General features: G+C 43.7%; 1 protein-coding gene across 1 annotated transcript; it reads left to right on the top strand.

The window, feature by feature from the left end:
* The first annotated feature begins 8,023 nt into the window (after window positions 1-8,023).
* Window positions 8,024-9,666, top strand: LOC125548601 (transcription factor MYB58-like). Its single transcript, XM_048712167.2, has 3 exons — window positions 8,024-8,188; window positions 8,644-8,773; window positions 8,879-9,666. Exons 1-3 carry the CDS (start codon window positions 8,053-8,055, stop codon window positions 9,486-9,488), a joined length of 876 nt encoding a protein of 291 aa, XP_048568124.1. The 5' UTR covers window positions 8,024-8,052; the 3' UTR covers window positions 9,489-9,666.
* Window positions 9,667-15,059: the final 5,393 nt, after the last annotated feature.

Here is a 15,059-nt window from a genome sequence, read left to right as displayed (position 1 = left end):
GATCACACACTCTCTATTTCTTAGAATGAAGTAAGATTCAAAGCCAACCTTGCCTAGTTTCTTCGTAGCTCTCCGTCGGAGTTGGAGTTGCGTTGTATTCTTGTGGGTGGATGGCGTTCCGCCTTGTGAGTGTAGGGTCGTTGTGCAGCTTTTAGGCTGATGTTTTTCTTTTTCTTTGATCTTCGGATCTTCACCATGTCGTTCTTCCGTTGCTTTCTGCTAAATCTGAATCAAGCCAACAATTTTGCTGGATTTTTCAAAAAAGAAAGTAACATTCAAAGGATGAGACTATAAAAAATAGAAAGTTCAAAACAAACCTGGCATGTAGATAGCAGTGCGTAGAATTGTTGATTTGTAGTCTGTATGCAAAAAAAAACCTAGAATCGGAGCTAGAAAATAAATTATTTTAGGCCTTTTTTTAAGAAAAGGACCTTGAGTTTTTTTCACAACAACATAATAAGGTGATTTTTTTCAAGAAATTTGGAACTTGAACATAATAACGAGTCATCTAATGCGCTTTTTTGGAATTGTTGAAAGAGTGAAAAGTATTTTTTTTCTGAAAAGGGAGCAAGCGCTCCCCAATTCACTTAGACACTAGTTGCAAAGGAACACATGACCTCATGAGTTTCTAGCCAGGTGTGAGCCCTGTGTTCGCTCGTTGGCAGTGGCGATAGCGATTCCCTTTGCTTAACCAACTTTGTGTTGAAATATATAGTCTCTCTCTCTCTCTCAACTTAAGCATTGTCTGAATGAATCAGTGCTTGCAGTACAATATGATATTAGCTAGAACCAATATGTGTCGAATTCAAAGCCATGCAATTAGCTCAACACTACTATTTTTTCCAGGGAGAATATTTAGCTAGTTGTGATATGATTATTAACTTCCATGGTTTTTTTATCCATTGGATGTGATTAAGACGGTTGATGTGTTATATATGGGAAGCTAACCTTCAAATTTTATTGAAACTCGTGTACTCCCTCTTTTTTTGCAGAAAATAACTTGCATTACTCAACCACAAGGATTACAATCAATGGTGCATCTGCCCTCAACATCTTCAGGACTAGAGCTTAATCAAACAGCTATACGACCATTATGTCTAGCATAATTTGCTAGGACATGACTAATAATGTTTTTTTTTTGCGAATGGATGACTAATAACGTTTTGGTTATGACTAATATGAGTAATACAAGTTTTGATGGAACTTCAGTAGCATCTTGATTTCCTCTATCAGTCATATGTGCAAAGAGATCACGAGACATCTTTTCACATACTCTTTCTGTTTTTATTTACTCAACATATTAACTTTGTCTTCAGTCAAACTTTATAAACTCTAACAAATTTTAATTTTTATTAGCTTCTACAATACCAAATGAATACTATTAGATCAATCATTGTATTGTGTGTGTGTGTGCCTATATATATTTGTTATTGTAAATGTCTGTACTGTTTTCTATAAACTCGATCACTTTATAAAGTTTGACTTGGAGCAAGGCTAATATGCAGAGTCAAAAGGATAAATGGAGTAACAACCTAGCTAGGTATAGTGTTATGCTCAACATAGTGGGATAATCCTGACAGACTTATTGGAATGGACGAAAGTGCACAGTTTACAACATTATACATGAATAGGTAATTATTATTTTTGTGAGGAAAGTGGGTTATTTGAAGCTCTTCCTTAAGACAATGGTTTTGTGATAATTTAGATTATGTAGTTTTGTATATTTTAATCAACTATAATACGACGTAATTAAGAACGACACAATCTGTGCTGCTATAAATTATGCAACTCTGCAATTGTGCAACGAGGATGTATGTGTGATGCTACATTTGTGTCACGATCATTCAACTAACTTGGTGTCATTTTATTTTCGAAACAGACTTTCACCCAACTTAATATATATAACCCATACATGCATAAACAAGTCATTTTGACTAAGGATAACCTGGAAAAACGCAACTGGGTGGGCTCTTCTAGGTGTAGCTTTTGCGATCGTAACGAAAACATCAAACACCTCTTTCTCGATTGTCCGTTGGCTAAGATTCTGTGGCGGTCGATTCATGTTGCGTTTAATATTAATCAGCCCACCTCTATCAACATGTTATTTAGAACATGGCTTGATGGGGTCGATTCCGATACTGCAAGACATATTCGTGTTGGCGTTTGTGCTTTATTTTGGGCAGTATGGAACTGCAGAAATGATATAGTCTTTAACAGATCAACAAACATTCACTTTTTGCAGGTTATCTTCAGGGCCACGACGTTCATCTGTATGTGGTCGCTACTCACTCCGACGGAGGCCAGGGAGCGTTTGGTTACTGCGTCTACCCAATAGGAGATGGTAGCTCCGGATATTTTCAACCGGTTTAGATGGCGGTCATGTAATAGGATAGGCATGTAGTGCTCCTATTGTATTTGCCAGCCGGTTGTGTCTTTGGTTTTTAGCTCTTTTGAGCTTTTGTTTATTTTCGCACCACATTACTTGGAGACTTTGTTACTGAATTATCCTTTTAATAATATGAGCCGTATGCATTTTTTTGATGCAGAGACTGAGGTAAACCCCCTTTTTGAAAAAAAAACATCCGCTTCGACACAAAGTGGTGAGGAAATCCTCATAAAGACAGACAATTGAAAATCAGAACATCATCCAAGCCAGTGGAACGGGTGATACTAACCCAACACCAAGCATGAAAATAGGATAGCCACATCTAACAAGATACAACCATGACTACTAAACAAGAGCGGAGCCGTGCCGTCTTAAGAAACCACCAGACACTATGGTACCGAACACATCAAACCATTTCCGGAAAAGGCAGACATGTACGTTGAGACTGCCCCCTCTCTCTGGGCCTTGGAGCGTCGCTCCTGTTTCAAGTATGTTGAGATGCTTATCTTCTTGAGCCATGTACAGGACAACCTATTTTGAGCCATCCTGATCTTGGATAATACATTTTTCCCATAGTGTCCTGATAACTAGTATCCTAAGGTCGACGGGCATAAGCTAAAGAACTGCTAATAGTACAAGACTGCTAGTAGTACAAAGGTACAAGGTGCACCGTACATACCAGGTTTTAGAGCTTTGACCCGGTACGTGCTTTGGTCATGCGGATTTTGACAGAAAATAGTAACCCTCCATCCCGAAATACTTGTCATTAAAATGGATAAAAAATGATGTATGGATAAAAAGAGATGTATCTAGATGTATTTTAGTTCTACATACATCCTTTTTTATTCATTTTGATGACAAGTATTTTCGGACGGAGGAAGTACTAATCACGACAATTCTACCCCATAGATTCTCTTATCTATCGAAAACTAACAGATTATGTGTCAGTCCTTTTCTCAAAAAGGACAAGGAAATGAATGGTATGTTTATGTCAGCTACAACATCTACACATGCTAGAGAACTAACTTATGATTGGATTCTTTGGTGTGACCTTGGTATTACCCTGCCAAGCCTACCGGGCAGTTATTCCATCGCAAACATGCAACAATGGACTAAATAAACCAATCATACAGGAAAAGCTTCTTGCTGCTCTAAATGTCAAAAGCTTTCGTGTGTTCTTGACATTTGGTTCTCTCAAGTACTCCAGTCCAAACACATTCACCATGACCGCGACAAATCTCACCATTGTGTCAATGGTCTTGACATACTCATTAATGATATTTGCGACTGTGCCATATGCAAGCATCCTTACAACATCAATGCATTTCCAGAGAGGAGAGAACGATAGTGCTCCGGTGCAGTCTTTTCTCAATGTGATGTAAGGATCATATCCCTTTTCACCTTCCATTATACACAACACAAATGCTTGCACATCTGGTAGCGACGCCGAAAGAAGCCCTCATGATATACCCAGTTGGCTTTGAAGTAGTCATTGCAGATATCCTACGACCCTTTATCCAATTTAGAGTAATAGTTATCCTACCGGCGTCGAATCCCTGAAGTTGAGAACATGCTCATCTTCCTTCTCATTGCTTTGAGGATGCTCATCATCGTCATCAAGTCATCATCGTCGTCACTGACTGATCGAAGAAATCCTTTTAAATAAACTCAACATCACTTGGTTAAACAAACTCATGATCAGACGAATCGAATGTCAAAAAAATAATTTAGACATTTAGTTGAACGTGTGGCAGGCGAGGTGTATTTTGGGCATACTAGGATGTAACGGGGTGGTATTTGGGGCAATGGTGGTGTCTAGGGGCGGTGCTCCACGTCAGGGTCGGACTAGGGACAATGTCGGTGTACGGAGGTGGAGCTCCGACTGGGGGCAGAACGAGGATGGTGTGACAAGGACACGAACATAACTCGAAGAGGAGGGAAAGAGTAGGTTGGGGAGAGGGAGTGGGTGTTATTTGGGAGGAAAGAGAAGGTTGGGGAGAGGGAGTGGGTGTTATTTGGGAGGAATTGGGGTGGGGCCGGACTCCCGCGTCCAACATGACAAACATGTCCGTACGACCCCATTTCCACCCTACGCATGGGCTGGGTTTGGGGCGGACCGGATATCCCGGACAGATGAGGAGGCATTAGGAGGCTGTTGGGGGTGTACTTTTTGGTTGGACAGTGTCCGGGTTGTCCGCCCGGACACATGGAAAGGGAGATGGAGGAGATGCTTTTTATGAAGGTGATTGTACTCCTTGTTCATTTGGGATCAAATCCATATTGACACACTCTTTGTCCCATAAACCGGAATCGGTACTCCCTCCTTCCCAACAATTAAGGCAATTTAGATATTGATTTTCACTTATAATATGTCTATAAAATTACTTATAAAATGGCATAAAAGTATTGTGCAATATAAATACAAGATAACACTAATATATGTAAAACCCATCTATTTTGGTATAAGTAGTAGTCAAAGTCCAGCGTCAAAGACCTTGAAAATCAAGTGTGTTTTACATAGTCGTGCATCGAAGACTGTAAAAAGACAAGTGTGCCTTACGGTTTTGGGAAGAAGGGGCACTACATGACACACCTATTAACACCCCTCATTGCAATGATTGAGCCCTAAACATGCGGCATGACTATTACACACGGTGGCCCAAGTCAGCCCGTGTGTGAAGTGCTAGATGAACAAATTCTTTTGTGATGTGTAGCATATGGCCCATGCCGTTTGCGATGTGAGATATCATATCACAAATGATATTTTTATGACATCGGTTGCGATGAGCCCGGGCATTATATAATCCCAATTCGCCTTCGAAACCTTAAAGTTGTCACTCTTTCCTCACATCTCTCCCCATGTAAATAAAAGAAACAACATCTCTCTCTCTCTCTTATCCATCATACTAATATAGATTGTAATCTATTTATAAAAAAATACATGAGTAGCACAATATGCATCTCTCTTTCCTCCAAGATTACCATCTTTTATTGTCCTCTCTTGTCGTGCTAATCCTGCAATATCAATTTGATGATTTATCAGCTAGATAAATCATGGATGTCATCAGTGGCGGAGCTAGCACAGGATTATTGGGGGGGGGGCAATGGCAAAATATGGCTTTATGAAGGGGTAAAAGTCCCTATTTTTCTCAATCTATGCCATCCCCCCCAAAAAAAATCTTCACAAAAGCTACAAGGCTTGGGGGGGGGGGGGGGGCACAGCCCCCCCCAGCCATACACATAGCTCCGCCAGTTGATGTCATGATATGTATAAAACTGTTTCATTATTATAATCATCTTGCTCTTGCACTACATATGGTTCAGTTCCATACGATGTCTAGGGGAAACACCATAAAATCCTTGTAGGTGTTATGCTTTCACCTCATGCTTGTGTTGCATCAGCAAAGGCAGTGTGGTGCATGCATAACATCAGAGGGTTGTCTGATGTTTGTCCCCAGTCTTGTTTGTAACCAAGTCATATGTTGACATTTACGATTTCAGAGCTAGTCAGTTAAAGGAAGTGATTGAAAAATTGAGTCGGGCTTATTAAATTCAATTGTTCTTTTCAAACAGATAGCTGTTGTGAGTGGTACTGCACAAAGACTTACTTACATGTATGATATGTCATGATAGATATTTTGCCATATGCGGAGCATCAGTTTTAACCAAGAAAAAAACCATTGTGTTTTCCCCCCGTTGTCCATCATTTATGCAAATTCACCGTGCTCGCTACTTCAGGTTGCTAAACTTGACACAAAATTAAAAGACCTAAGGTGTTATATGCTATTAGCACCGAGTTGATTTTTTTCTTCATTTTTTTGCAAACATGGAGATTGATTTTTACCGCGTTGCTAACTTGCTGTTGTGATATTTTAGTTTACTGCTATGTCGTACCACTCTTTAGTGGTTTCAAAAGACAAAAATACCTAAGCAACTATTGAATGAATAAAGTCCTAACTTATTTGTGTGCTAAAACCTCAACTTGCTATTGCATCACTAGTGCGACAAGTGAGGATAGTAAAAGATAGTGATATGTTTCTTATCAAACTCTGATGGGGAGAGCAAGGATTTTTTAAAGTATATACAAGGTGAGCGGGAGGAAATAAAGAGAGAGATAGTGCACAAATTAATTATAAACTTTTAATACGTAAAAATATATAAGAATCATTGCTGGACCATAACTATTAATAAAACATACGCAACAAATAGAAGCATCTTCATTATCTCATTGAGAATTGATGACAAAGAATAACTTAAGTTCATTTCAACTACTAACTATTGAAAAACAGTAACATTAGTTCAACTTTGATGAGAACAAGAGGATCCCATAGGGTAGTAACTTGCCCTTCCAAGCTTTTTCTCAAAATGGGACTAAGTGCCTTTCTATTCTTCGTTGAAATGCCAAGGTAGCAAAAAAAAAGTGAGCCAGTCTCACAACCAAAAAGTTATTTGTAAGGGTCTTGTTTTCTTTGGGTTACTAAAGCAGAAGATAATTAGCTTCATATCAATTGCCCTTTACATGTTATGCTCCATAAAAACAATACTGTCGTTCGTATATTGTAATACAGATACACCATAATCCATCAAATGTGGTATAAGATCACCGACCTGACCATCCTCTTTGGCTCTCACTGTAAGCACTATCACCATATCAGCAATGATGTCGAAAAGGATTGGCGATAAAGGATCACCGGAAAATATCCCTTCATTGCATGGAATAGCTAGTGACTAATATCATTATTAATGTTAACACCAACGTTGCCATTATGTTTGAATGATACCATTTGGGCGCAAAACCTTTCATGCTCATGACCTGTTTAAGAGGAGTCCCCTTGTTATAGGTATTAAAAAATGCACCTTTAATATAACTCCATCAAGTTTCTTGGTATATAACTCATGGACGCTCTCAATCAAGATGATCACTCCTTCTAGGATGTGCCGCAGCATAAAAGCGGTTTAGGTTGGCCTCACCACTTTGTTCGCAATTGATGTAGTGCGATTAGTGCCTAGGTTGGCGGTCGTGGGAAACCAGCAACATCAGTTACATCTAAGTACGATCCATAGACAATCTTTTGAAGCGGAACTAATGAAGTAAGTCAAAATCGGCTAAAATGAAATAGATTATCGTCTGGTAGTTGCCAAGTTATCATCAAGCTAGGTTTTCTAAGTATATACATATATTTTTGATGGAAATGGGTTTTCTAGGTATATGGCCAATGCAAGTGCCCATGGAGTATGGACATTGTCGTCCAACCAAGCATATATGTTGAGCCTGTTTTGAGCATCTAGACAAGAACTGTCGCTTATTGAACTTCCATACATAATGTTGCAGGCATCATACAAAATTTAAACCCACGGTTATCTTGGTATTTTGTTTTTGTAAGGAACGGTTATGTATATATGCAAGTTGTGGCACGGAACAACGCCTTATGAGTTAATCCTAAAAAAAGAAAGCTAGTACTTATGAGTTAATCTGACCGGTAGTGGTTGAACTCTTCTGGATGAGACTATATGTGCTGGGTCAACTTGCTCAGTGCAGCAGGGCCGTTGCTCCTCTAGCTATATAACCCCTTCCTAACCGTCGGGAGGATCAGACGACGGGAATGTCAGCAATCCCGCTTCTTCCCACACCTGCATTCTGCCTCATCCGGCGGCCTGACTGATCAATGGGGAGGTCTCCCTGCTGCGACAAGGCGAGCGTGAAGCGAGGGCCGTGGTCGCGGGACGAGGACGCCGTCCTCAGGAACTTCGTCCAGAGGTTCGCCAATGCCGGCAACTGGATCACGCTGCCACAGAAAGCAGGTACCGTATACGTGTTACGTGCTACGGCTGGCCGCCGGCGTATATACTTCATCCGAGACGAAAGGAAGAACACGCGGGCCGGAGCTAGGAAATCTTTCGCCGGCCGTACGTACTTAGGTTTATTTTTGCCTTGACCTACTACGTACGTACGTGCCTTGAGGGAGGATGGTGGTAACAAAAAAACAGTGGTCAAAAGAAACTCGTGTGAGCTAGGTTCGTCGGCTAGCAGTGGAATGCATGTGTGAGTTGCGACGTCTCTGTCTAGCAAGGCTGGTTGGTTGACAATTGACACAGTTTACGTAGTTAGTTTACGCAAGCTTATCATCGCTGCTTAACTAATTTTCCGTAATTAATTTACTCACCTAGCCAGGACTCCAGTTCGCGTGTGGCACACGTCAGAGTGTTTGTCCTTCTCTATAGCTAGTTCTGTTTCTAATTTGCATATGCATCATCAGGGCTTAACCGCTGTGGCAAGAGCTGCCGGCTCCGGTGGCTCAACTACCTCCGCCCCGCGCTCCGGCACGGCAGCTTCACCGAGGAGGAGGACAGCCTCATATTGTCCCTCTATGGCGACATCGGAAGCAGGTATATATGGAGTGGATACATGACTAGCTATAGCTCTTTGTTCAACATACGTTTGACAGCTGAATTAATGAACCTCTGTGCATGGTTTGGTTTGTACTGACCCAGGTGGTCGGTGATCGCGGCCAAGCTGCCCGGCCGAACAGACAACGACGTCAAGAACCACTGGAACACCAAGCTCAAGAAGAGGTACTACTCGCTGACCGCGGCGCCATCAACTCCTCCTACAGGCGGCGACGCCATCGCGGCCGCCGACAGCCCTCACGGGGCCGACCAATCGTCCCTCCCCCCTCCTCCTCCCTCCCTGGTGAATCTCGACGCGGCCCTCGCCACGGCCGACGACGGCGGAGAGCTCACGCGCGAATCGGAGCAGCTGTACGCCGAGCTCATGGGGCTCATCGAGCCGCAGTCCACGACCCGTGAATCCACCGGGGAGGTGATGTCGTCGCCGTCGTCATTTGGAACAAGTCCGACCGCCAGTAGTTTTGCAGCTGGGAGCAGCGCTACGTGGCCAGTGGACGTGCATGACACAATACTCTGGCCGGAGTCTAGCGGGAACGGCATGGTTGAATTTGATGATCCTTGCGTTGCTCACATTTTCGGTCCGCCGTCCACGCCCGACTCTTTCCTAGATTTGTTGGCCTCATCTTACGACGAGGTCATAGCGACGCAAGAGTTGCTGTACCTAGGAACGAATTGGTCTGAAGATCTGAATTAGCGTGGTAACTTTTGTGTATATATTTAGATCTACTGTTTTTAAGTTATACTCCATCCGGTCATTTTTAGTCTGCATATAAGTTTTGTCCGAAGGTAAAATATCTCTACGTTAACCAAACTTGTAGAAAAATTATCAACATTCTCAATGTCAAATCAATATTGTTAGATTCATTATGAAATGTAGTTTCATACTATATATATATTGGATGTGGCTAGGGAGCGCCGCTGCGCTCGTTTGTTGTTTGAAGCGCACTGCCGTATATAGTAAGTGCATGTCCTTGTGAATAGTTGTCTACGCTAGAATAGGAAATTATTTCGCCACATCCGGTAGCGCACATGGCTGCCAATTGAATCAGCCTACATCATGTCCCCACGTGCATCTATTTGGAGTTTTCAAAAGTTGTAAAACCCATAACTTTTGATTCAAGCATCAAAATCCAGTTCCATTTTCACTGTCAGGTTTCTGACGATGAGTTTTCCAAATTAGATCCCATATGAGTAGGTTTCGTCAAACTTTTTTTCGAGGCAACTTTGTATGCAATTGAGGCAAGTCTAGTGCTATAGGGAAGCAACTTTTTCTTTTTAGCCTAGTTGGATTGACTATTAGGTTGGTTTGTGTAAAAAAAGAAAAAATCATACAAAACATAAGGCATCTTTAGTGCTACATACAAAGCAACTTCATTGCACTATGTGTATCTATGAGTTTTGCTAACATTATCCCAACTTGCCTATCATGGTTGTTGTTGATGCTTAGTTGCCTACTGTTGATGTTCAATTGCCTATAAATGCTATAAGTTACCTATATTGATGCCTAGTTGCCTCCTATTGGTAATTAGTTGCCTACAATTGCTTCTCAGTTGCCTAACTTTGCAAAAATAGTTGTCTACAATATTATGAAGTTTTTTATCATTGTTTTTCTAAGTTACCTGCAAAACACTCTGAAGTGGCCAAGATGTGACATCATGTTGTCTACCATAACTAGCGATAGCAGACACAAGAACATCATCGGTAGACGACATTATAGTATTATACGCAATTTAGAAACAACGACGACATACGAGCATGAACAATATGCAACTTACAAGTACCAGCAATGAAGTTAGGAGAATGTTAGACATAATTAACTAGGACATAAAGTGTACCGAAGTTGCCTACTTTAAGCAAAGTTTCCTCTTGTCGAAGGAAAGTTGCTTATGAAGGTGATGTGATATTATCTACCTCTGTTTCGAAGTTGGTAAGTATTATTAGCTAGTTGCTTATTGTTGCTAATTAGTTATTTTTAGGAGTGAAGTTGCTTCTTTTTAGCACTAAAGTTGCCTCATCTAGCATCAAAGTTGCTTTTGAAAAAAAATCAAAGAAACATACCCATATAGGATTTAGTTTACAAGAGCTCGTCACGACCTAGCTAGCCAACTCATCTGTGTTTTCCATCATTATATCTGAAGATTTCAATGATTTTCGCAGGCTACTCGACCGAAAATTAAGAACACATAGGTTTGTGGGTGTGGGAGTCCTGGATTGGGGGGTCTCCGGACAGCCGGACTGTATCCATTGGCCGGACTGTTAGACTATGAAGATACAAGATTGAAGACTTCGTCTCGTGTCCGGATGGGACTCTACTTGGCGTGGAAGGCAAACTAGGCAATACAGATATGTGTATCTCCTCCTTTGTAACCGACCTTGTGTAACCCTAACCCTCTCCGGTGTCTATATAAACCGGAGGGTTTTAGTCCGTAGGACACAACAACTACAACATACAATCATACCATAGGCTAGCTTCTAGGGTTTAGCCTCTCTGATCTCGTGGTAGATCTACTCTTGTACTACCCATATCATCAATATTAATCAAGCAGGACGTAGGGTTTTACCTTCATCAAGAGGGCCCAAACCTAGGTAAAACATTGTGTCCCCTGCCTCCTATTACCATCCGCCTTAGACGCACAGTTCGGGACCCCCTACCCGAGATCCACCGGTTTTGACACCGACATTGGTGCTTTCATTGAGAGTTCCTCTGTGTCGTCGCCATCAGGCTTGATGGCTCCTACTATCGTCGATAGCGATGCAGTCCAGGGTGAGACTTTTCTCCCCGGACAGATCTTCGTATTCGGTGGCTTTGCACTGCGGGCCAATTCACTTGGCCATCCGGAGCAGATTGAAAGTTACGCCCCTGGCCACCAGGTCAGGTTTGGAAGTTTAAACTACACGGCCAATATCCGTGGAGACTTGATCTTCGACGGATTCGAGCCTCTGCCTTATGCGTCACACGGTCCCGATAAGTACGATTTAGCTCTACCATCGGACGGTGTTCAGGAGATCGCACAGGCAGCCGCTCCGACCCTCAATTCGGAGCTAGTTGCGCCGTCCACGGACGGGTGGATAGACCCCGCCACGGAGGCCTTACCCTCAGCGGCGATTGAGCCAAACATCGACCTTACCTTGCTAAAGAGCCGTGTTGTTAAACTGTCGGATCCTTCTCCAGCCACGGACTCCGAACCGCCTACGCCCGTTCCTATCGAATCCGATTGGGCGCCGATCATGAAGTTTACCCCCGCGGATATTTTTCAGCACTCGCCCTTCGGTGACATACTGAACTCATTAAGGTCTCTCTCCTTGTCAGGAGGATCCTGGCCGAACTATGTCCGGCAGGACTGGGATGCGGACGACGAAGAAATTCACGGCCCACCCACCACCCACTTAATAGCCACTGTCGATGACCTAACCGACATGCTCGACTTCGGCTCCGAAGACATCGGCGGTATGGACGACGATGCGGGAGACGAAGAGGAACCACTGCCCACAGGGCGCTAGACAGCCACTTCACCACACGACGTATACATGGTGGACACACCAAAGGAAAACGACGACGAGGAACGGAAGGATGCAATGAAGGATGGTTCCCTCGAGAAGCAGTCAAAATGGCGGCGTAAGCGCCGCCCCAAATCCTGCCTCGGTAGAAACAACGATCATACAGACCCAGTATTAGAGCAGGGGGAACCATTGCCGGACCACGGCAACACGGAGAATCAAGCCGAACAATCCGACTCTGTCAAAGATCATAGTCCAGATGACGTCACACGGGACAGACACCCGGAGCAACAGAATGCCCATCAAAGGCTTGTTGCCACTGCGAGGAGTCTAAAAAAGTAGAAGCAAAGACTCAAGGCTGCGCAAGACACACTCCAAATCAGATGGAACAAAGTACTCAACACAGCAGCGAAGTACGGCGGCAATCGCCCCACCAAGAGCTACCCGAAGCGGAAGTTGCTACCTGAATTCGATGAGGAGGCCTTAGATCCCCCACAACCAAAAATCAAAACAGCCATCTGGCCAGATAAGCAACCTCACGGCCAACATAGAGCGGCAAACAACGCCGCACATAAGCCAATACGCGATCTACGCGAGGACTCACATCAAAAGGACCGCACAACCAGATCCATCTATGGACCACGTAAGCGCGCTCCAGCATACAACGCAACACAACAAACATCTGAAGAACGCGGTACACCCGGATACAGGGGTGCCGCACACCCCCTATGTTTCACCGATGAGGTGCTGGATCATGAATTTCCAGAGGGATTCAAACCCGTAAATATAGAGGCATATGACGGAACAACAGACCCTAGTGTCTGGATTGAGGATTATATCCTCCATATCTATATGGCTCGAGGAGATGACCTCCACGCCATTAAGTATTTACCCCTTAAACTCAAAGGGCCAACTCGGCACTGGCTTAAGAGCCTCCCCGAAAGTTCCATTGGAAGCTGGGAAGAGCTCAAAGATGCTTTTCGGGCAAATTTTCAGGGGACCTACGTCCGAGCTCCGGACGCGGACGATTTGAGTCATATAACTCAACGGCCCGGAGAGTCAGCCCGAAAGCTTTGGAACATGTTTCTTACTAAAAAGAACCAAATAGTCGACTGTCCGGACGCCGAAGCCTTGATAGCTTTTAAGCATAGCGTCCGTGACGAATGGCTTGCCAGACATCTCGGCCAAGAAAAGCCGAGAACGATGGCAGCACTAACAAGCCTCATGACCCGCTTTTGCGCGGGTGAGGATAGTTGGCTAGCTAGATGCAACATCAGCGACCCAAGTACATCCGAAGTTAGAGATGGAAATGGGAAATCATGGCGCAACAAAAATAACAAACGCCGGAATAAAGAAGACAACACGAAGAGCACGGTAGTAAACGCCGGATTCAAAAGCTCTCGACCAAGTCAGCAAAAGCCGCCCTCTAAAGGCGCCAGAGACGAACTGTCCAGCGTAAACAAAATTCTGGACCAAGTATGTCAGTTCCATAGCACCCCTGGTAAACCCGCTAATCATACCCATAGAGAATGTTGGGTCTTCAAGCAGTCCGGCAAGCTCAACGCCGTACACAAGGGGGAGGATACACCAAGCGAAGACGAGGATGAGCCTCTCAAGCAAGACACTGGGGAACAAAAGAAGTTTCCACCAGAAGTCAAAAGAGTTAACGTGTTATACGTGATTAAGGGGAGAAACAAAGCGGCACTCCCAAAAAAATATGCCCAAGGGCCTGTCACCGCGGAGTCCTACCACTGGTCGTCTCAATCAATCACTTTCGACCATCGTGATTACTCAGCAAGTATCCGGCGTGCAGGATGGGCTGCCCTGGTATTAGACCCAATAATTGACGGATACCACTTCACACGAGTCCTGATGGACGGTGGCAGCAGTCTAAATCTGATATACCAGGATACAATCCGCGAAATGGGGATATACCCTACAAAAATCTGCCGTAGCAATACTACCTTTAAAGGAGTAACGCCAGGCCCAGGGGCTCAGTGCACGGGCTCCCTGCTACTAAAGGTTATATTCGGCTTCCCCGATAACTTCCGTAGCGAACATTTAACCTTCCTCATTGCTCCGTTCCAAAGTGGCTATCAAGCACTACTTGGACGCGAAGCTTTCGCTCGCTTTAATGCAATACCACATTACGCTTCCCTCACGCTCAAGATGCCCGGTCCACGTGGCATCATTACGGTGAATGGAAATATTGAGCAATATTTGCGTGCCGAAGAGAGTGCGACGGCCTTGGCAGCCACACACTAAAAACGGCCTCACTAGCTAAAGCATTTGATAGGTCGTCAAGACCACGGACATGGTTAGACGAGTCCGGCTCAGCCATATGTAATTCATACCAGATTGATGGCCACACCCCTATCACAAATACAAGGGGCTCAACGCGCACAGACAAGTGGCAATTTTTACTCCTCTTTAATTATACATGGTTTCTTTAAAAACTACTTTTTTGCACGACAACTTTTCACTTAAGTTCCTCTCTTTCATAGATGACCATCGTGCTACACCCGTCCAGGATACAGCACAACGGAGACACACGCGCAGACGTGCAGCAGGGACCCGCCCCAAGGATTCTTTTTAGATTAAGACCCTACGTAAACCTTTTTTACTGTCTCTTGTTGATATACATCCCTCGGATTCTCAGTACAATTGAGAAGGATGCTGACGTCTTGGCATGTGGCCACGTCAGAATACCGCACGTACCCGGACACAAGGGGCTTCTTACAAAGGGCACTATTTGGGCCCGGTTTAT

This window comes from Triticum urartu, chromosome 3A (assembly GCF_056163025.1).
Source record: "Triticum urartu cultivar PI428250 chromosome 3A, HENAU_Tu73, whole genome shotgun sequence".
NCBI lineage: Eukaryota > Viridiplantae > Streptophyta > Magnoliopsida > Poales > Poaceae > Triticum > Triticum urartu.
This window is presented reverse-complemented; position numbering and strand designations above follow the sequence as displayed.

Excerpts from the sequence above, each read along its gene's own strand:
- LOC125548601 (XM_048712167.2), top strand. The coding sequence starts at position 8,053 with ATGGGGAGGTCTCCCTGCTGCGACAAGGCGAGCGTGAAGCGAGGGCCG. Across the intron at positions 8,189-8,643 it reads CACGCTGCCACAGAAAGCAG|GGCTTAACCGCTGTGGCAAG; the intron begins GTACCGTATACG and ends ATGCATCATCAG. Across the intron at positions 8,774-8,878 it reads TATGGCGACATCGGAAGCAG|GTGGTCGGTGATCGCGGCCA; the intron begins GTATATATGGAG and ends GTACTGACCCAG.